The sequence below is a fragment of the Pezoporus occidentalis genome, unplaced genomic scaffold (genome assembly GCF_034315485.1).
Source record: "Pezoporus occidentalis ecotype Australia unplaced genomic scaffold, CSIRO_AGI_Poc_V1 ctg129, whole genome shotgun sequence".
NCBI lineage: Eukaryota > Metazoa > Chordata > Aves > Psittaciformes > Psittacidae > Pezoporus > Pezoporus occidentalis.
Genome location: NW_026913092.1, coordinates 3,161,731 through 3,185,809, shown reverse-complemented (window position 1 = coordinate 3,185,809; position 24,079 = coordinate 3,161,731). Strand labels below are relative to the sequence as shown.

General features: G+C 35.9%; 1 protein-coding gene across 21 annotated transcripts in view; it reads left to right on the top strand.

The window, feature by feature from the left end:
• DMD (dystrophin) overlaps positions 1 to 24,079 on the top strand; it is a 1,213,044-nt gene that overhangs the window by 998,607 nt on the left and 190,358 nt on the right. For 19 of the 21 annotated variants that reach the window (XM_062608089.1, XM_062608087.1, XM_062608095.1 and 16 more), the window contains 2 exons: positions 15,155 to 15,327; positions 18,925 to 19,081. In XM_062608089.1, coding sequence (XP_062464073.1) covers positions 15,155 to 15,327; positions 18,925 to 19,081 — 330 coding nt within the window. Of the gene's footprint in view, positions 1 to 14,775; positions 14,821 to 15,154; positions 15,328 to 18,924; positions 19,082 to 24,079 lie in introns of those variants that run through there. The other 2 variants (XM_062608101.1, XM_062608102.1) reach the window with 1 other exon arrangement.

Below are 24,079 nucleotides of genomic sequence, written 5' to 3'. Positions count from 1 at the left end.
GTCTCCATTTGAGAAAGTGTAAGAGAGGCTGGACTTCTAAATGACATCCATCTGTAAGTGCGTTGAAGGTGTTTAAGGATATGGGAAAGTCAGGGGATGAATCTGATCAAACTCAGCCCTGTTCTGAAGCTATAATTGTTGTGGGTTATGGCAGTAGGCATTGTTTTCAGGTGCAGGAAGATTTTACTGCTGTCTGACCTAGGTGGCTAAAGAAATAAATATTTATAAATTGATATTCATAGACACCATTTATATTTTATCATTTTTTTATTGGTAAGGAAGTCTTGGAAGAAAAGGAATCATCTAAGGAGTGTCTAACAAAACTAAGAGATGAAAACAGATGAAAGGCAAAGCTCAAGCCAACATTAGGAGTAGTCAGTGTTGAGTCTTGATACGGTAAAGTGAGGACAACTACTCTGTGACTAATAAATCTGAATAATGATCAGAGGGATGAATAATGACAGATTACTTTGACACATTGCAGGTGGAAGAATCAAGTAAAATATATCAAACACAGCTTTTGCAATGTGTGTCATGCTTTTAAATAAGCCAAATTGTAAACTAGCTAGAGGAAGGAAAGCAAAGCAAATATTTTATGACGCTATATGTGGTATAATTTATTGATAAATCTTCTAGCAGTGCGAGATTATAACTTATTGCTGATGGTGAAAAGAAACTTCAATTTAAGGAAATATTTTGGAAATCAGTTAAAAAAATAACCAAATTTTAAACATTTTCTAAGAAATTAAATTTGATGCTCATGATTTGGTCTAGGATAGTTGACAAAGCTTTATTTGAGACTAATTAAAATATTTCAAACAGTCTCATATTGTCAAAAATATTAATGTAGGGATATACATTACCCAAATTAAGAAGATGACTGAAGAAGCTGAAACTGTTATGTACTGCAGAAACGTACCATACTGGCCAGTTCTAAGATAGAAAGATTTCTTATCCCAGCTATACATGGCTTTCTTAAATTTCTTTCCACACACATATATTTTAAAAACTGTACTTGCTGAAAGTTAATTTTCTTGTTACTATTTTTTCTATCCTGTCAGCTATGGTATACAAAACTGTATGGATTTTTCTGTTTTGTATAAACAAATAAATATTGCAAATGATCTTCAGGACAGATTGCTAAGATCAGCAACAACACTAAGTGCTCTTTTGAACCTTTTTTATTTAAAATGAATCTTGCATATCCAACAAGTTCCCAAAATACTGCAGGGAAGGAGAAGTCCAAAGGCAAACCTAAGATGAAAATTGTTGCTGAAGCCAGTACATGTCAGGAATTAAAAAAAGGCAGTTGGGTGCTTTTATCTTTATTTTACTTTTAAGCTTAAGAACCCACGTGCACTGTGCAGTTTGCAGTTCAATGTGCCACCTCTTTCGTCATCCGTACATTTGCAGTTTCTCATCACTGTTCCATAGAAGTTTTATATATGTCCATATACATACACACACTGACAGATTTAATTTTTTGAGGCTATTGAAAGAGCACATAAAGCTGCAGGGCCAGAGAGCTACAAAGATGAAGTGTCTTGTAAGCAATAATTTATTTATATCCTTAGTCATATAAAAGCTGAGCTTGTTCTGATCTCCATTTATTATCTGCAACCTCTACTACTCTGTGGAATAATGATTGAATTCACACATCACTTACTGCTTTTTTGTTGGTTTAGATGCATTTAGTCTATTTTATCTTGAGTGCAGTTCCTCTTCTCCATAAATGACAAACCTCAAAGACTAATAACAACTGCAGTTTCTTATAACTTCTTTCTCTCTTGACCTATCCTGAATAAAATATATTGAATTAATTTTATGTTTTCCTCATTCTTTTTTCAATTCCATCCCCACAGAGATACTAATAGAAAGAAAAATTAATTTCTGTGGTATTACTTAAGTGTGTATGTAACTGCTGATGACTTAGAATTGAGCCAAATAACAGCAAAGAAACTAGTATGAGTGATTTTGAACGGGAAAATAGGATTAATAGTGCTAGGCGTTTAAAAGATCAAAGCTCGGCAAGACAAACTTGGTTATTTGACAGGTTCAGAATTGGTAATTAAAAAGAACACAGTAAGCATCCTCTTTCTGAAGACAGGAACAGGTATTGCTCTTTGATTAAAACTGGCTTGTGGACTTCATACATCATTCAGTCTTTGCCACTTTGAATAGAAAGGTCCAAAGTGTAATAGCTATCCACTGAAGTTTGAAGGGTGAAGCAAGAAGATGGAAGGAAAAATGTTTACAGTGAAATAAGAGGTCAGTAGGAGCTAAGTGGCTATACCATGAAAAAATAAATGTTAACTATCAAGAAAAAAATACCAGTCAGGGTCTTACCAAGCAGTAAATAAATTCTCTTTCTATAAAGGTGATGACTGCTTATAAAACAGAATCATTCTGGTGGGTTTATGCTGTGGTGTGGCATCACAAGCTTTATCTGCTTTGCCTTTTGTTTTTCTCTCTGTCTCGTTCTCTCTTGTGCAGTTTCACTGTTATGCTGAGCAGTGGATTATACTGTCCAAAAGAGTCCGTCTGGATGTTTCAGTGTTACACTTTATTTCATTTTTTTGAGCTCTAAACTACCTTTCTTTTTCTTTTTCATTGCTGCAGACATAATTTCATAATACTTTTTATTTTCCTGCCTTTTGATATGTATAGTACTCTTGCTTACTTCATTAGCTTCTCTGACATTCATAAACTTGCTGTTTTCTTTGTCATTTAGATCACTTGCATCAGCACAGGTGTCTTTGATAAGCTCTTGACACTGGCTTGAAACATAGCTTTACACTGCTGTACATTAAGTTTCTCTTTTAAGTGTTCATGCCTAACTGATTTTGAAAAATAAAAATTCGCAAAGTATGTAGCAAATATTTTTCTAAAATATTTATACTGTACCTGTTTCAGCACATTTTTGTTGAATACAGCTGCTTACAAGGAGGTAGTCTTCCTGCCCTGCTGAAGAGGACATTTTGTGTGTGTTTGGCGGTTAAAGCAGAAAAAAACAGAAACCAGTTGTTCTGAGCATACAGTTATGACGAGGAAAAGGTATTTTCATCCCATTCATTAGTAGGATATAGGCCTGTATTTCCACCGCATTTTTTAAACAAAAAAGCAAAAGGCTTATGACTGGTGTAAAGTTCATCAATCTACTGTAGAATTATAACAATTTAAACTACCTTCATTATGTGCTCAAAGTGATTCTCTCAAACTGAGAAGTACACTAGTACCCAACTGCCTTACATCCTGAGTTACTCATTACGTTTGTTTCCTTTTTATAAACATTTGGATTTCAAAGTATTTTATGATGCTTGTTTTGGAATGCTCTAATTTTATTTATATTTTTTACAGTGGAAGTATGAAGGGATGTATTCATATACATACACAACCTGTATGTTTCTGTCTGCATGCATACATATTAGAGCAAAAGAATAGAAAGAAAGGAATATTGGAGTAAAGGTCAGCTGGTTTGATGACAAGTGTCACAGACCAATTTCTCTCCTGCCATATATTTTTTTCTGAGTATTTTGCATGAAGTCTGTTGGAAAGGTTACCAAATTCCAGATGACTAAAGTATAGCTGTCATCACTGGAGCAAAGTCTTGTAGTTTGCCTTTGTATATGAAATATAGATTCAATATATGATGTCCTAGAAGGGCCTCTTTCTCTCCAGCCTGGAACATTGGTGGTTGACTTGGTTGTAATCCAACTAATCCAACTGTCTTTCCCAGTCTATACTTGTGCCCAGCATTATTCCATCCCAGGTGCAAAATCTAGCATCAGGCAACGTTAAATTTTATCCCATTAAGCATTGCCCAATGTTCCAATCTATCTAGATCTCTTTGTGAAGCCTCCTGTCCCTCAAGAGTCAAGAAGCATCTTCCATTTTTATATCATCAGCAAACCTGCATTCAACTCCTGCATCTAGATAGTTGATTTTGGGGGAGTTTGTTACACAGACTTAACCTAAGACACTAGCATGAAGAGCAGGGAAAAGTTAATGCATCCAGTTCAATGATTCGAGTTTCATAATTCTTTCAAGGAGCTATCTTTTTGCCATAAAGCTTGGTTTGACTGTTCAGAGCCAATCATACATTTTCCTCCCTGCCCTTATGTCCTTTGACTAGGCCCTTAATTCTGATTAGGTAGTTTCAGCAACAGTGATTAAAGCACCACTGCTTGATAGAAAGCTAATTCAGGGCAGTGGTTACTTTTCCATCCCTGAATTTGGGGTGGTGCTGTCTTTGGGTCTTAGGAATCACTTGCTATTGTTGGTAAATCAGTACAGTCTGGGATTCAAAGCTTGCATCTTATCTGCATACAGCTTGGTGGTGTGCTGAATAGACTGTGTTGGATTCTTGGACTTAACTGTGACAGCAAGATCGTTTTGACAGATGGCTGCTGTAGTATGTGTACGCGTATATTTGAAGGACGATGGTGATATTCTATTTCCTTTTGATCATATTTTTGCTTATGGAAGAGACTTTGCCTCCCTCAGCTTCTTTATTTTTTTTTTAAATATACAAAATATGTAAATTGTAAAGTCATTTGTTGTTTTTTTTTTTAATTTCCTTTAATCTAGGATAAATTCTGCAGCCAATCATGTCCTTTGGCAAGTGAATGAGTGTAAAAAAGAGGAAACGTAAAAGGTTTGCCATTAATTCCTTTTTTTATCAGCCTCTAGAATTTCCTCCTACAGAGTATTTGATTTCATTTTGTTTCTTATAAGTTTGCATCCTCCTGAGACATTGTTTAAGCAGCAGCTCATTTGTGTCCTCACTTGTGCATGCCCTCAGCAAACAGATACAATTGCAGAGTAACAGACATCAGAACTTTGAATGTCACTGTTTGGTTTGCAGTCTTTCAGCAGTACTGCAAAGGGAACACAAAGCTCCACTGGGAAACTGAGCATCAGTATTTCATTTATTGGTACAGTTAGATTATGAAGCTCTGTATATGCAAGGGTATTTATTTCAGAAAAGTCACTGGTGTTTAAGGAGACTTGTGAATTTGCTCTATTAACAAGGCAAATATATAGACACTGTTAGAAGAATACAGAAAAATTCTGAGATACAAATTTTAGATCGACTTTTTAAAAAAAAAAAAAAAAAAAGAAATACATTGGTAAAGGAGGTAAGATAAAGCAAGCTGCCTTTTCCAGAAAGTTTTAGAGAATTTGTAACAATTAGCTAGCTTGTTCTCTTTTTTTTGAGTTGCCAGTTGTCAAGGTTCCTCATATTTAAGAGAGGAAAGTAAGCTTTTCAATATACAGCCAAAGTTTTCTTACATTCTAGTGTTATGAGGAGAATTTCAGTTTAACTCAGTAGGTATTAGAGATAAAAGCAATGTACGTGAAAGGAAGTTTTAATCTTGATGAGACTTAGCACTGAATAACTGCACAATGCAGGTGCACTATTATCCCTTGCTCAGTCAGTATTTATTGAATAGTGACATTACCCTGTCAGAATTATCAGTGCATCTATGTCATGAGAAGTATTTTTACCAAAAATTTATTAAATGTCAAACATATGTAGACAGAAGATAATAGGGATAAGTGGCATTACACTGAATAGCATAACAGTGATTATTGCTACGAGTGCCATTAGGGATATTACACTTACCCTGTTTTAGCCATAGTTTGCCTAAATTCATCTTTTAAATCTGTGAAAGTCCTTACACTCATTCCATTGGGTCAAGACAATATCCAGAAACTTCAACAACTAATTCTGGGATATAAATTTTTTACCTAGTCTCTCTCTCAGTGCCTCTTCTCTCACCTCTAGCCTGGAATTCCTATTATCAGGACTTCATATGCAGATGTTAGTATAGAATCTTTATGGGATCCTTTTTTTGCAATGTAGGGTTTTTTTTTCAAAGATATGAAACATACCATATATCTCTTACTTTTGTGCATAGTCTTCTGGGACTAAAAACCAAACACAGATCTTTTTAATTCTCTGATGAAAGCAGTAGAGACACCTCAAAGAGGATTACAGGAAAAAAAATATATATTGTTTCCAGATGGAAAATATAAGTTCTGGTTTTGTTTCTGTGAGCAAACTGCGCTCCTTGGCACAAAAGTGGAAGATTGAGCACTCCTGTGTTACAGAGTAACCCAGATAACTTTATTATCTTTATCTTCTCACCTTCTAAATTTAAGTAATCCCTCATTCACTTTTTTTTTCTATATATATATATGTATACAAGGTTTTGGATTCAGTGAGTGATAAAATTTAGAGTTTTCTACAGTGATATATTCTACAATATGTCATTAAAATCTGCTATATTTCACTTGATTTCATAAAATCTTTAATTGCCACACATATTGTAGAAAACACAAATATAGGTTAATAAGATTACTTCAACATGTATTCTGAAAAATGCCTTTTTACTATGGAAGTCATGAGCATTTTGCATGCCAGTTGTTGCAGCAAGGGTGCAAAGAGGCCAGAAGTTTTGCTGGGGGTTGCATGGTGATGGTGTTAATGTGCAAGAGGGCAGGGCAGCAACACCAGCTGAAGCAACCTTCCATCAGAGGCTTTGACTCAGAAAGAAGTCCTCAGGGAAGTGCCACCAACCAAATCTCTATCCATTTTTGGATGCCGGTGTGTCTCCAGTGGCAGGAGACAGCAATGTCCTTACCTGTGGGAGGTATGCTGTGGTTGTAGGAGTTCGCAAGTGAGCTGCCTGTGTACCAGCTAGGGATGACAAACGTCGGAAGTCAGCAGGGCCTTCACAGAGGGATGTGAACAGCAATGAGAGACACTTCTGTAAGTGCACTAGTAGCAAAAGGAAGGCTAAAGAAAATGTGGGCCCGCTGTTCAGTGCGGTGGGAGACGTGATGACTAAGGGCGTGCAAATGTCTAAGGAATCAATGCCTCCCTTATCTCAGTTTTCACTGGCAAGGTGTGCTTTTTGGACTCTTTAAGGTCCCAAGCCTATTGACAGAGTGTGAGAGTGAAACGTTGCCCAGAAGAACATCAAGTTAGGGAGCATCAAACCATGCAGCAGTGCAGGCTGGGGCCAACTGGCTAGAAAACAGCTTTGTAGAAAATTATATGATAATATGTAGGTCTTTGTCAACAATAATTGGAAGATGAGCTGGCAGTGTGCCCTTGCAGGGGGGATGAGTAGGGAAAAAAAAGGCCAGCTGTATCCTGGGCCCTGTTAGCAAGGATGTAGCCAGCAGGTCCAGACTCTTCTTAAAGATAGACAGTCACAGGATGGCAACAGGGGCAAGTTGAAACATGGGAATTTCAAATGATATAAGGATTGATATTTTTTTTTCTTTATGGTCAAACACAGGAAAAGGCTCTGCTGTGGAATCTCCATTCTTGGAGATACTCAAAACATAACTGGGCAAGGCCCTGAGCATCTCAGCAAATCAGTATTAATTTGAAGTGCTAGGATGTGAGTGGCATTAGATGCTGTTCAAATTATCCTGCACGACTTTCAGACCTTGCCTGAGTAACTGAGTGGAAATAAATGTTCACGTAGGTGATGGTGCTGCCTTTGTGCTGCTACTGTTTCATCTCTGGAAAAAGGGGAGAAGGAAAAATTAGACATGCAGAAAGTAGCAGTGTAATTATTTTGCTTTGGAAAGACTGCAGCAAAGATTGACAGGGTGAGTGTGCAGACAGGTATAATAGGATTATAATGGGACGTACATTGAAGCACGGAGTTCAGGACCTGCATATTTTTTAGGAGCAGACTACTTTCTAAAATCTAGAAAACTATGCTAGTTTGTAATCAGCCTAATGGTTTTGCTGTCAGAAAATTGTGTGTATGACTACATGCACGTTTATGCTATTTCCCTCCTACTTATCCAGCCCTCAAATAAAAAGTTTCAAAAGGCAGAGATCTAAGCCCATTCACAGGTTTCTTGGTAGAGGAGGCTTATTTTCTGACTTACAGAACACTGACACCTCCCACTTTAACACATATGCTTTATTTGTCTCTCAGCCTGTCTTCATAGTAGAAGTGCTCCAGCTCTCTGATCAACTTTGTGGCCCTTGTGCTCCAGCAGGTCCACATCCTTCTTGTGTTGGTGGTCCTGTAGCTGAATGCAGGAATATAGTTACACATGATGTTTCTCTCTAATTAGGGTTCCCATCTTAGATATAATAACAAGGCAAATAAGTAAACAGTAAAAATAACCATTTCCATTAAAGTTACTATTACCAGAATATACTTCTGTAATCTATTGGTAAGCATTTGAATGGATCAAATCCTAAGTGAAACTCTCTCTATAAATGTAGAAAGCTTTGGTTTCTTTATTTTATCTATTTATTTGTATCTTAATTACATATAAATGAAAGTAGTCATTAAGGGGTTTTCTCCATCTTTCAGAAAAACACCAAGAAATCCATAAGATTCCCCAAACCCCATGGAATTATCTAATAACTTATGTTTAATTATAATTGAATACAAACTAATTGCTAGATGTCTCATAAAAAATTGATTTATTACTTCTCTATGAACAGGTGAGAAGTGTAAGGCTTTCTGCTATGTCTGAAAAGACAGTCTTGTGAATGATGATCAGTACAATAAAGACTTGAGCACATGTTTTGCTTTTAGCTTCCACTTATCAACATTTGATTCTCTTTTAGAGGACTAACTCTTATTTCCTTTATTATCTGGAAAAATGTATTGACATTCTAGAAATGCCTTAATGATATTCATAAGCTTATCTTCCCAAAAGAAACGGCCTTTTTATCTTTCTTTTTAATCAAGTCATTAGCATGAAACTCAGAGATGTAATCATGCCAGAATGGAATTGGGGTCGTGCTGTAGGCTAGCTGAATAGGCGGCTTCATGGCATGATGATGTATAGCTGTTTCACAACAATGCATTTAACTCAATTAGTCTGCACTTTAATTACATTTTAAATCTCATTTGAGAAGTTTTTATTATTATGTAAATTGCTCAGTAAATGCTCTCATTCTAAGACTCAATAAGGGTTTTGCTTATGGACTGGGAGAGCAAATGATATAAAAGGTTGATGGAGGGGTTGAGAGCTTCTTTCCCACTTTTTCATTGTGAAAGAAAGATCTTGGTTGTGTTAGCTGAGGTGATCTATATAACAAAATATTATGCTCATCAGCATTAGATGCTTCCTTTTAGATATTTTGGAAACAAACAAACAAAAAAACTTTAGTTGAATTAGTTGTATTTTGTTCTAAAAAAAACAAACAAATAACAAAACTTGACAACCAGTTCTTAGAACTATAGCATTTAAAAGATAGAACTCCAGCTGACCTAGTAGTATATTGCAAACCAGAAATACTTCAATGTTTTGTTCTATCGTTAACCTAAATCATAGTCTTTTCAGTCTAGAACAAATGATCTTACTGCTTAAAAAAACAAACAAAAAAAAGACATATAAATTTCTTTCTGTTCAAATACTTTGAAGATAATGACTACCTCACAAGGACAGACTGCTGTAAAGAATAGTGCTTCTACTGCTAGAAACAACAGACACAGATCAAGTGCACCTTGCACTGAATGTAATACTCATGCTTAAAGTAAATTTGACCTGCTGTGCTGTAACCATTAATTCAACATCTCCAGAACTTTAACACCCACAGAACCATTTCTCTGTCTAACGGATAGAAAAAAAGCTGTGATCCCCAAAGTCGTGCTATGGGCATATGGATCTTTGTGCATTCAAAGGCTGCTGGAATCTATGGGGACATTGGAAAACATGTCACAAACTTTCTAAACCCTCAGGATTTAATGCTTTAGGCAGAATCAGAAATGTGCAGGAGTTTAGATGTATTTAAATAAAGGCAAGTAGGCTGATTAATTTGAAATCTATTCCTAAACTGTGCTGGTCAGAGTTGCAAAATTCAGACAGTGACTCAATTTCATGTATCTGTAGAAGCCATAAGGAGATTATAAAAAAAAACTCTTTGAAGGGGGTACCTTTTTTGGTTATACCAGCTGAGCTCTCCTGTTGGTAAAAATTCAGAGTTTTCCAAGCCCTAAAAGCCTCTGTATTCCTTTCAAGTCCATAGAGCATGCATGTATTCTGTATAGATGCTCAGTAACATTCTTAGAACAAAAATTTTATTTTTTCTTTTTTTTTCAACAAGTTTGCAAGTTCTGTGTTCTCCAGGCACCTGAAATGATGTTTAACCCAATGAGAATGCAAAATAAAAATGGCAAGAAACCCACATTCTCAAAGTTTTGAGATCACCATGAAAGAACATTAAAGGAAGATTTTTAATCAGCAAAGGTTGTATTTTAAATAAAGGAATGAAGAAAAGGCATGAGAAGGGAGGGAGGGAAAAGGGGTGAAAGGAAGGGAGAAAATGAGAAGTCAGGAATGAAAAAGGAAGAAAATAGAAAAAGAAAAAGAGGAAGGAGAAGAAGTAAAAGGAAAGGGGGGGGAGGGATAAAAAAAGGAAGAAAGGAAAAAGCAGAAAGGGAAAGGAAGGGGGAAACAAGAATGGTAAAGTAAGATTGGAAAAGAAAGAGGAAGGGAAAAATTGGTAGAGGAAGGAAAAGAGAGAAAGGAAAGAAAAGTGGAAGGAAAAGAGAAAGAGCAGGAAAAGAACGGAAGTGAGGAATGGAAGAAAGAAGAGAAAAGCTAAAGGGTAAGGAAATAAAAAGGAAGGTAGAAAAAAAATGGAAAAAAATGGGAGATTACATCATTCATACATTTTGTACAGTATAAGAGGTTTAATAATATATGCTGCTAATTTAAGCTAATTAAAATGTTAATCTGTTTTTGGGGGTTTTGTTTGTTTGTTTGCTTGCTTTTTTTCCCAGAAATTATCTAGGTGAAATATAATATGCTCTGTTAATATAAATATGAAGGGGATGATCATTTCACCTAACTACAGAGATGGAGAGGGATTATAGAGGTGTATGACCTTTGTCTTGTTTTGAGTAATAGCTTTCCTAGCTATTTCAGTATTAGCATTACAGAAACAGTCTAGTACTTCTGAACTATGTATAGCCAAATAGGTATTACTTGCTGATGTTTTGAGTACATGTATTTAATTATGCAGACTGACTTTATTTTTTTAATTAAAGTTCATTTTTTTTTCCTCTGTGTTGATTTCCTTTATTAGATGGTGCTGTGTTTAATTTTGTAAGCCCCCAAACCTCAATTAATGCCATTTATTTCATTAGTAACATTGTACAGTATGTAGAAAACGTAAAATGCTTCACTGAAAATGAAAAGCACAGTTCAAAGGATGGAACTGAGTCTGTAGAGAAGGATTTAAGTTTGTAATTTCTCTAAATTATTACATAATTAATTTTGATTCTACCTTGTCATCTATGCTGCATTGATTTCCATGTCTTAGTCTGACTCATGTATAGCCCAATACATGTAACTATCTCCTTCTTTCTAGGATTTCATTTTACTTCCAGCCTACCAATCCTTCTCTTGTGTACTGCCAAAATAATGACAGATTTTGCCATGCGGCATGTCCTTTATATGTCATGCCTATATATTTCATGTGGGATATGATTAATTATTTCTGATAAAGTATCTCAAGACGTATTGTATTCTTATTGGACTATCTCTGCTATGTGAAGGCTGTGAAGGCTGACAGGACCTTCAGTGCACTAGGTTTCACAGTGATGGCTCTGCTGTGTTTTACAGGGCTCCATGTAAAATAAAATGTGGAGCCACAGGTGAATTTCTTTTACCTACCAAGAGGATTAGGGCAGTGAGGATGTGTGCTTCTATGGACAATGTTAGCAGCAGTTCCAAGGGGAAGAACTGAGGCAAATGAGAAATATATCCGACGCCTAACTTTGTAGCCATATTAGGTGTGCTGTCTTAACAGCCTTAGTGTACTTCTTCCTGAAATCATGTGTAGATGTTTCAAGGGCTCTGGACAGAAGTGGAACAGCCAGAGCAATTTCCTTGCCCTATTTTGTCCATGAAGATTGTTCTCACAATGAGTTTATTTCATGTCTTTATCATTCTTAGTTCTGTAATGTATTTCTATGTAGTATAATAATATAAACACATTTTTAATGTGTAGAAACCTGTAGTAGCTATTCAGCAAGATTTCTACAAACAAACATCACAGTACCTTTTATCATCTAACTTTATAATTCATCTTAAGAAATGAGGATTTCACTCTGATATTCTTAGGCAAATCTGCACGTGGTGGAGTTATGGTTCTTTCTAAGCAGTGAAGCTCACTCTAAGCAGTAACTTGTGATCAAAAAGATGGTTTTCATTTTACTATCTGCTCTTTTTAAAGGAATCTATTTCCACCCACTCTCAGTAATAACCACTACAGCAAAAATGCAGCATACAGAGTCAACTTAAGTCCAACTGTAACTCCATAGAATTATATCATGATTGAGTTTTCATCCTCTACAGTTCCTTCATGTGTTCGGACACATTGGAAAAGATGAAAATGCAATAAGCAGTCTACATTTAGTCTATATTATGTGTTTCTTGGTATGATGTGTAATGACAACATACTTCCTCAAATAACTTAGTAGTTTCTGAGATGAAATACATTTTCCTGTTTTATTCTAGTCAAGTTCATATTAATCTTTCACTTTATTTCTGAAACATGGAAATTATTTATTTCAGAAAACAAATAAAAGGTATATAGGTCTTTTTCCTATATGCACTCTGCTTCTCTTAGGAAGGAGAAAGGATCTGAAATGCACCAGCCAAAGTGGAGTAAATATTTCTGTTCTCATGATTCTTTATCAGCGCACACTTCCTGCATAGCTGTAATAAACTAAATTTAAGAGCATTCAAAGTACCGTACACACAGGTAATTTGGAATAAGGAAGACCAGGTCTTTAATACTAAGCTTTTGATAAGAGTACTTCACTTTTTGTATTTGTTGCCAATTTAACTAACTGTCCAGATTTGTTGCGATAACATATAGTATTCTGAAATAAAAAAGAAATGGCCTGATTTTATTTTTGGAAATACCTGTGTGTCAGGAGAAAAGCATGAAATGTATAGATTATGAAATGCTTATTCTAAAAACCAGAAAAATGGGGAAGTACATTTTTTTTTTAAAATTGTGTTGTGAAATGCTATGAGTGTATGTGTGATAAAACACTAAGAGGGGATAGATTTGACAGCTTCCTACTGTGAATAGTTATTCAATGTACATGTTTCACAGCACATGTTCTTGCTGAGGAAAAGGCAGCTGTTTCCATTACCACCCTGAAACCTAAGAATTTTGTGCGACGGGTAGTTCATATTATAATTCTTTCATTCAGCAACAGATTTATCAGCTTTTAAATGGGGAAATATTAGACCCATACAGACATTAAAAGTTGACTTTTTTACCACAAACTTTATCCTTTCTTACATATTGTTTTGTCTGTTTATATCAAATTTGTGATACTTAACCTAGCTTAGATAAAATCTCCAAATGCATACGTGAACAGAAAGAAATTTGGTAATACAGTATTTTTCAGTCAAGCAAACAAAAATGAAATATGGCAGATGGAAGCTGAAGCTGGCAGCTTCAGGCTTGAAATTAAGTACACATTTTCAAGTAAGGGCATTCATACTTTGAAAGTTATACATGAATATATACTTTTTAAATGGAATTTTTTAAAAACAAAATTGCTTATTTAACATCAATAAATAAATACAATATTTATAATACAATTGCATTCTGCAGTATTCCAAACATTCCTAACTACTTAACTGTTGGGATGACCATAGGTAAAGTAAAATAGTTGGGTAAGAACTCCTGTACTGTGCCAAAGATGTTCCTCCTCAGAATTGCTCCAAATACTATGCTAGTTATTGCTGTGCCAGAAACAGGTATTCAGTATTTGCAAATGACAGCTGGAACAGGAATAGGTGACCAAGGACAATCTACTCATGATTCGGTGTAGCTAATACTGCACTTAAAATATCAAATAAAACCAATTCAATCAGGAACACACCAAGCAGGGAAGTCGTGTGCTCCCTTCCTACAAAGTCATTCTTCTGAAGAAAACTACAAGTTTCCACTGGGGATTATCTGTGATGCTCAGTTAGCTGGGTCTTGTTTTCAAATGCCATAGATCATTTCCCCTTTCACACTTCATCCCCAGCACTCCCATTTTCAGGCAGCAAGAAAACACCATCAGCGATCTTAGTGCCCAAGCTTCCCACGAGAAAATGCAGAGATTTATTTACTAGGCCATTTTCTTTCTGTCTTTGTGTACTTTTTTGTTTGAAAGTAGAAGTACTTTTTTGTCTATGTGGCTACTTACAGAGTACATGTGTGCTCATGTGTGTACGTTTAAATTTTTATTTTTATACTTTTTAAAGAGCTTGGTTCAACCACTATTTTTTGCGAATGAATCTCACTTTGTGGATCTGCAGCATGCAAACATCTTGGAGAAGGGCAACCAGCATACAAAGGCTGCATTGAGTGTGTGGGCAGGCAGGAATGCTGGTACCAGGCAGCTCTCTAAAGAATGTTCTTTTGGCAGAAACAGCCGTGCTAAAAATGAGGGGGAAAAATGAATTTGAAATGTAGAACTAGCCCGCAGTAACAAAGTGATAAGAAAAGTTGGCTGTTCAACATGAGCTTCTAGTTGCATATTCTAGGTCCTTGCTATTCTCAGGCCCTCCTACAGCCATGGCCCTGGCCAGTGTTTTGATACAGCACAAAGTGGCTGTTTATTGCTACTGACTGCTGAGGCCTGTGCTGCAAAATGCATTCTGTCAACAGAATGTAAGTGAACTTGGCATTTCAAAGCTCAGCTGCTGCAGACGCGTGGATTTCCTGGAGTTTCCATGCAGCAGGACCGGTGTTGCAGTCCCCAGCTCAAACTGAAAATGTTGCATAGGAAGACGTATCATGTGAAGGTCAGATATACCTGAGATCCTGAGGGTTTTCTATTTGGTTGGGGGTTTTCTTCCCTCATCACCACATATCTTGTCCTTGCTTTGTTGCCTGTTAGGCTAGACTCCCAACTTTCTAAATTTTGTTCAGTATACCCCATATGCAGAAAAGATCATTATTCAGTGCAAATGGCCTTCATGTGAAAGGGAAACGTATATCATAAATGGTACGTAAAAGCACTAATCAAAATCTGTGCTAATTCCATGTTGCACTGAGGATTTTTCCACTTTTTTGAGAAATGATAGTTTCTGTGGGTTTGGAAGAGCTCACTTGTATTGTTTTCTATTGCTTCCATAGGAACTACAGGCGGAAATTGATGCTCATACTGACATCTTTCACAATCTGGATGAAAATGGGCAGAAAATTCTGAGGTCCCTGGAAGGCTCTGAGGATGCAGCCCTGTTACAGAGACGCCTGGATAACATGAACCTCAGATGGAGTGATCTTAGGAAGAAGTCCCTAAACATTAGGTAGGAGCTGAATATAAACAAAAGCCTACACTTGCTGTGTAGGATGAAATGTTGCGTTTTGCCAGTAAAAAGGTTTAATTTTCTTCTGATAGCACTATTTTTGTCCATTTTTAATTTCTTTGTGCTATTTTGAATGTTGGCTTAGCACTGTAAGAATGATTAGGTCTTTTTGGTGTGAAAATGATAGTAGAGGATTAGGATTTCAGGCATATGATGAGGTTCTGTAATTACAGAAGGAGTGATTAAGATGTTTAAACAGTAACTGTACTCCCTCTAAATGCAGGCTTTTTCTACATCTCTGTATGACTTATCTACAAGACATGAAAGAAAGTGATTAAACAGCTTGTATTTATGATAAGCTTTATTTCTAAGGCTACTATTTCCGCTGCAAAACTAAAAATAGCCTTGTAAGTGAGAAGATAAGTTATTTAAGCTGATAGCTGATGTGCTAGCCATAGGTAGTGTCATGAGAGAAAAAATTCTGCTTCCAAAGAAAAATATAATAAATGCTAATGTTACAAATTATTAAAGGGAGGTACAGACTTCAATGGGCTGAAGATTTTGTTTCAAAAGAAATTGTCCAGGAAGCTTCTTTTCAGAAACACGTCTTTTGTAGGAGGCAGCCCAGCTCTGGCTGGGCTCGGACATTTTTTCACTTGCTCGCTTTCTGTGTGTTGGTAGTAGTTCAGAGAGCAACAAGTGGCAGAAGTGCTTTTCAAAGTAATGTGTGAATTATTATCTTTTTTTCATCTTAGGCCCTGAGGGAGGGCAGTCTGTGTAATGACAAAAATAATCTTCATAACATTAATCATTAAACATTAATCATAAATGAAGGATATGAGGTTGAAAAGATATTAGTAGCTAAAGAAAGAGACACATTCCTCCCCCCCCCTTTTTTTTTTCAGATGCCTTTTACCTGTGAACTTGACAAAATGAAGCAATGTTTGAGATAAGAAAAACAGTCAGTTGGCCAAATATCAATAATTAAATATATGGTACTTTCTGTCTTTCAGTTTTTTGCAGTTTCATGTATCACTGCCATTAGTCAAATCAGAAATAGTAACTAGTTGTATCACAGTGACTTCTTGCATTAAACATTTGAAATAACAGACATGCTTGCTTCCTGCAAAAGGCTGAAGGTGTTCAACAACTTATTGATTATGATAAGAGACAATTCTTAACTTCTATGACATTCAGTTGAAATGTTGCTGGGCACCAGACTGAATGAACAGGCTATTCTCAGCCTACCTGCTTGGAGCTATTTCTTCCCATCACATGGTGTTGTATGGACTTCACAATGCTTACACAAAGGAGATATAAGAGTAGACATTTTAAATGTTCCCCAGGCATCAGTTTCACAAATTTCTTTATGTAGCTTAATATCTAGACTGCTGAAACAGAAGACCCATGCCATTGCTCAAATTAGGTGGGCATTTTTTTCTAAGTCTGGTAAATATCAAGAGAAACCAAATTCTTTTCCATTATTACATTTCCTCTGTTTGGATAACTTAGCATAGTTTAGCCTAATAAACATTTTTTTCTTATAAATAACTCATTTAAAAAAAAATATTTCTATTATCTGTTTTGTCTGCACATGCTTGAACACAATTATGAGTAGATGAGTGTATGCACTCATATGAGTTTAGAGTGTATGCATAGAATGTATACTAGCATGCACATATGTAAACATATATTCCCAAAGCTGAAGGAAGGGCAGAACAAGATGAGTTCCAGGAAAACACTCACCAAACTGGGAGTCATCAAAGCACAGTAGCAGTAACAAAACCACTTTGGGTCACTTTTTGCACTTTTACCATGTAAAGCCATAACTGGGGAAGCAGGGAAGAAAGTGAGAACTCTAGTGTTTCCAATTGCTGCCCTTCTCTGGAGAAGGTAAAAGCTTGCTTTTACTGAATAAACTTGAGAGACAGGAATTAACCTGCTTCAGAATTTTTGCTCCTTGACTGCATCCACTCCAAAAGCTCTGTGGTCCTTGCTCTGGTTGTTACCTCCTGCAACTCCCCATGCCACATCTCTACCTCTCTTCCCCCCTTGATGCTTTCAGAGGCATCCTGAAGCTTCCCCAGCCTTCATTGCCTGCAGGGCTGACCTCCCCAAGCAGTGTGTGATGTGAGGCAGTTTTTCCCCAGCTCACAGCTGCCCTGTGAGAACAGAGATCAAAAGACAGCATGGTCTATGTGTGTCCCTCCCACATAGCCTTTAAGTTTAAAAAAAGAAGAAAATTTTCCATGAGCTCACATACCAGAGCAGCTGAGCTTTCTGTCAACCTACAGTTAATCTGTCCCTTTCCTTTCTCTTTCGTTGCCACTCCAATTTCCTGGTATAAGAAGTTAGAAAAAAGACAGGATCTGTAGAGCATTTCAGACAAATACAGTTGACTTCACCCTCAACTATTCCTCATTTCCATATCTAAACTAAGTGATAAGGTCTGCAAAACAGTGAGTCCATATTTATCGTATTTCTTTGTAGACCATTCTATATGGGGTATAGGAGGAGAATTTTCACTGCCAGAAAATATGTGATTTTGTGTGCAATCACTGAAAAAGAAGAGAAATGTTATGCAAACAAAGCTGGAAGCTAAACAGAAAATATATTAAATAAAAGAAAATCTGTCTTTTGTAAATTTTATCACTTTACTGTTACACAGTACAGCTTCTTGATTCAAATACAGTTTGAATTGCTGCATTACTGGAAGAGAATTAGGAATTTCTTCCCAAACAGCAATTAAAAATTAGTATTCGTAAGTCTAGAAAGACAAAATTTTAGTGTGCTTTATCTATGGTATAAACAAAGTTGAAGATTTGACCAGTTCCATGATGTTTCAGTTGCATATTTTCTCTCCACAGTTGCTGAAAATTAGTAGCTCAATACTTGATCCGAGTATTAAAAAGACACATTTACACATACACAGAGGAAATATTTAGAAGATGTCCTTATGATGGAGATCTTGTTTGTACGAAGTAGTATTCTGTCTTTTAATTTTTCCAATGATTCAATTAGTTTTATTCACACCTGTGTTCAAATGGCACAAACATTTTGGTAGTGTAAAGGGATTCTATCAGCTTTAACAATTTCCTCGTGACTTTTTTGGGAAAGGATGGAATTGGTTCTTTTACCTAGAATGTGAACATTAATCTTGTGTGTGTTTGAATCACTGGTGTGGTGGTTTAGAAAAAAGCTTGCTCTTTTCTGAGTTGAAACGTTAGTTAATTAATCTCCTAGTAATCCTCAGGGATGATTAAGTTACTTCCGTGCTAGTCCTACATAATATTTGTGCACCTTTAGTGAGATGGACAATTCAGCACTGCTGAAGAGGAAAACTAAATTTAAAAAACCCCAAACAAACAAGAAACAAACAAGAAACAGAGACATGGGAAAAGAACAGATGTTTCAGGCCAGGACTGTGGAACCAAATTTAAATCTGTGTTGCCAGAAACTAATTCAAAGCTACAGAAGCTATTTAAAAATCATTAAGTTAATGAACCACTAAGATCTTTCTCAGTAAATAAGCTTGTACTATTAGGTTTTTATTATCACTGTTTTTGAATATATCTTATATTAAATACATGCTTTCAGATCCCATTTGGAAGCCAGTACAGACCAGTGGAAGCGTTTACATCTCTCTCTTCAGGAACTTTTGGCATGGCTGCAATTGAAGGAGGATGAATTAAAGCAGCAAGCACCCATTGGTGGAGATCTTCCCACTGTGCAGAAACAGAATGATATTCACAGGGTATGGTTTTTTTTAAAAGATCTTTCAGTCACTGCTTTTTGTTTTGCAGGTTAGTGTTGCATGAAACTGTCCTTATTGGGAAAAGCAAGATACACTTCAAAATATGTTTTAGAAACAATTAAAACTGAACTTGCTTAAGAGTAGTAGCTATGATTTTGAAACACAGTTTAGAAAGTCAGCCTTTTGGAGAAGGGAGAGTTTGCTACCAGCTGTTTCATAGACCTATCACAAAACAGCTAGTTTTCATGGCCAGAACAAGTAATAACTTAATATTATTTGAGGGTTAAATAATTAGTTCTGATAATTTTTCTAGATCAGGCATTGAAACTTAATGTTTAATTTTGTTTTGAATTAGTTTTGAAACCCTATTTTTATACTGGTTTTGGGAACTTCTGTGAAAAAAATAGTTGATACCAGCTCTAATGCACAACTGTGTGCACCCTGAACCAACTGTGATAACTGACTGTAATTATCTATGGATCAAACTAGTTTCATCAGGAAATTCTTATGGAAAGGCAATAGCAGAGCATTGTATGGGGACTGTTCTGGACTAAGCTATGTAGTAAAAAGGAACCCAAATCCAACACTTATATGGGAAGTTGTGGCATTTTTTTAAAGCCACCAAGTGGAAAAAAAACAAAATAACACAATACTGCTGAAAAATTCTTCATACAAAGATTCACACAGTTGGGTTTTTTTTGTAGTAAAGTTATACTTTAAGTGTGTTTCATGTGTTCAGTCAAGTTCACATCTGTCTGATGTGAACTTACTGTCTGCTTTCAGGCAAATAGCTTATAATTTGCTATGCCATTTCAGTCTGTTCATGTCTGAATATGAAATCACAGTTCTAGTACCTCAGTGGCTGCTTTTTAGTGGTGCCATAAGGAAACCCATTAGCAATCTGGTGTCCTGCAAACATAAAGGTGAAAAATTGCTGAATGAAACAGTAAGTGGGGAAACTCTTCTGTGAAGGAACAGGGAACCATGTGAAAGGTAATTGAGAAAGCACACCCAGCTTCAGCATGTAGCAGACTGATGGGAGTTGGTGACAGTATGGTTTTTCAGGGGCCTGTCTTTTACCTAATGGCTGAGAAAGCCAAAGAGAAATATGAACAAAAACCATTTTGCTGTCAGTGCACAATGCTTTTTTAAGATAATAGATTAGATATAAGGAAGAAGTTCTTTACGGTGAGGGTGGTGAGGCACTGGAATGGGTTGCCCAAGGAAGTTGTTAATGCTCAGTCCCTAGTGGTGTTCAAGGCTGGGTTAGACAGAGCCTTGGGTGATATGGTTTAGTGTGAGGTGTCCCTGCCCATGGCAGGGGAGTTGGAGCTAGATGATCTTGAGGTCTTTTCCAACCCTAACTGTACTATGAATCTATAATATAATGCTTTGCTGCAAGGCACAGCTTGGTCATATTTCCTAGGTCTTCCTTTTGGAGAAGTGATGTGTTGAATGTGTCTTTCTCACTAAACTTTACTTGGGACTTCAAGCATTTATCACAGAAACAGTGAGGCCAAGAGATCCATGACTTATGGAGCACCACCAACCCTTTTTACCTTTCCTTCCATGAAAGTTAAGATATATGAAATGCCTAAGGTCTCTGTTCTAGCCAGGTGTCTTTAGCAACTTCTATAAAGGAGTTTTAAGCCCATCAGGATGAAAGAAACAATGTAGATGTTGCTTTAAAACGGCATGATATTAACTCAAACCCCTTATTCAAAGACAACTCTTGAGCCAAAGCAAGACTTGGAGAAAGATTTGTGTAAGATTGTTACTACAAAATTTTTGTCATCTGAACAATATTTGAGTGTCTGAAAACATTATCTTTCCTCTTAGATCAAAGAAAGATTTTTTTAAATCTAGATTGTTTCTCATAAAATGTTAATATTTGATATTGTTCTATAAGCTATTTGAAAGTTTCCCAGAATTCATCATAAAGATGTCAAGCCTTCAGTAATGGACTAAGTGATCTCTCTGTCACTCACCAATCAATGGAATTGCTTAGAACTTTTAGAGATGAGAAGTGTTGCATAAAAGGTACCATGAATATATGCAAAGTGACTTTAAAAAATAGATCTTCTTCTAACTTCCTTTTGATCATCTTCTCTGCCCCATGCTGATACATACAGACACAAATCTATAGTCTCGTCAAAGCTAGAACATTTTAGTTCCTTTTAGAAATATGGCTTCTTTTCTTTTCCTGTTCTACAGCACTTCACTAGTTTAATGTAAGGCCTTTCTAGTTGTAGCTATTCTGATTCCCTGTGAAAAGAGAACAAAACATAATCCATGAAATTAGGTTACCCTGTCTGCTCTTCAAATATTTCTTGCACAGAAGAAAGGAAAAACAGCCAGTGCAAAACTCTGTCGACTTCAGGTTGTCTTTGTGAAAATCTGTGTTTGCAACTTGGAGGTTTTAAACTGGTTTTGGGGTGGGTTTTTTGTCCCTGGACACTGTGGACTTTCTCTTAAAGTTTCTTTTATAAAACAGACATTAAAAGGTTGTATCTGAATGAACAGCTTAGCTTATTTCTGAACATAAGAAAAAATGCTTCTAAAAAGGCTTGTACCACAAGTGCTGAACTACCTACCTTAAAACTAGAATACAGCACTGAAAATCTCGTCTTTTCCAAGAGTTTTGGACCCCTGCTTAAGAACAGAACTTAGCTCTCAGTGTTGGATGTGAAAATGAAGAGTAGTTGAATTTTGTTCTTGAGAAAAAGAATCACCTGACTGTTCATTTTATTCTCCTGAATGTCTGTTCCGAAAATCAGTCTTCAGTAAACAATTTAAGTCTCTACCTTATGTGACCAATCTTTTAAAAGACCCAAACTTCCAACTTTGGTCTTATATATCAGTATAACACCTTTCCTTCTGTGAAGGATTGTTTTTGCCAGGTAAAGCCAGAAGCGAGCCTGGGTAAATTCTACATTAGAGAAAAGAAAAAGCCTCAGCAGGGGAACATTATTTATAAGCATTTTAACTGACCGCTCTTGAGAAATGGCATGATGAATGCAAATATGATTTTATGCCTGAATCCTTTTTCTAAAGTGGTGTTACAAACTGATTTTATTATATTTTTCCCCTTAAAAATGTAATTTAAAGAAAAAAAACAAACATGTTTAACCTCTCTATAATTTACAAGGCCAACTGGAATGCCTCAGACTTTCATTGCAGAGATGAAAAGTTGTTTCTTATCATTGGAATACTTCTATTTGCCAAGGTTGGCTTTAAAAATTATAAGAGTAAGATTTAGATGAAGATTTCAAGTGCTTGAATCTATGCCAGAGGAGAGCTTGGACTCAACTGAGAAAAGAGATATCAGTGCAATCACTGTTACGTTATAAATGTGAGGTGATTTTTAGACAAGGCAATTTGGAATTTATCCTAAACACACCCACATAACTGCTTTTTCTTTGAACTTATGTGTAGTGTGGGTCATTTTGTCAGTTTTTGGCATCTGAAGAAATTGTGTCTATGCCAAAGTCTTAGAATGTATTTGTATGTGTTGGGGTGTTAGTCAATGATAAAAATGCTGCTGTTTATCAAAACATTATTTAATTATCTTGCAGTTTTTGTTGCTTTACTAAGCATAATAATAATGTTTTATTAAAATCATATTAATAACTGTGTACATGTTACAGTTAATCTAAGTTAAGTAACTTAGGCATCACACAGATAGCCTGCTTTTACTTTCATTCTTTGAAGAGCCACCATGTCTGCTGTGTATGATTGTATTAACAGCATAAACCGCATTTATGATTATAGATTCATAAATGAATGAATATAGATTCATAAATATATAATTCCCTGGAAACCCTTTCACATCTATAACAACAGTGCCTGAACAGTACAATTCCTGCTTCAACTTTTTCTGGTGGCACAATGGAATGTAAAACTGAAGTAAACCCCAATTTTTAAAAAGCATTCTAGTTGCAAAACATCTTGAGTTAATTTAATTGCACTCTTTCTCTTTAAAATTCATTAAAAGCAATAAATATCAGCTATTCTAATAACAGAGATTAATGTAAGCTTTACTAATGCACCTCTCATTGCGTTTTCATCATTCGATTTAAACAACCTGTGTTTCTCCATCTAAAGAGATTTAGGGACACCCATGAGGAGGCAGTGGAGGTCTGAGATAAGCTAATCAATATATGCATTATTTAAATGGTGGGAAGCATGCCATTACTGCTGCAGTGTTGATGACAAATAGAGATGCTTAAATAAAGTAGTTTACTTTTTTTTTTTGTCAGGTCATACATTATGCGCATTCGATTTCCTCTACAGTCACTACGAAGTGTGGAAGAAGTTAAGGAATTCAATTAAATTAGCCTGAAATCATTAGCTGTAAATTAGACATTTATTTAGGCTAATTCTGCTTTCAGTGATATTCTGCTTAATGTCAAGATGTATTTTTCAGGGCTCCAGATTTTTTTTTTATTATTATTTTCCCCAAAAAAAAAAGAAGATGTCATTTATTGCTATTTATGATTTTTGTTAGTAGGATGTACGTATTTCACAACAAAACTTTAATCAGAAAAGCTGGCTTCGTACAGTAAGAACCTTTTTGGAGTGGGATAGTATGAAATGAGCATTCATTATTTTTAATGCTGTTTTGTGCTACGCTGTAGCCTCATGTTTTTATTTCCTCCTTTTTAAATTTCTTATAATGAAACTTATTTTAACTTAGTAGAAGTCTGCAGATCAAAACTAGAGAAGGCATTGAAAACTGTAAATAGGTCCCAAAACCATACTGTGTACTATTTTAAATCTCAGGGTTTACAGACTATAATCGCATCAGCCAGCTCCAGAATGGAAAAGCTGGAAAACGTTTAACACAGTAGCTCCTTTAATAAGTGAGTTATCCTTTAATAAGTGAGAAGGAGATTCTCTGTTTGTGACTAAATGCAAAATACACAAAGTCAGAATGTTCTCATTTGTGTTTCTCTGTTGTTTTGAGAAGATAGGTACGATTCCTGCTCACACACCTTG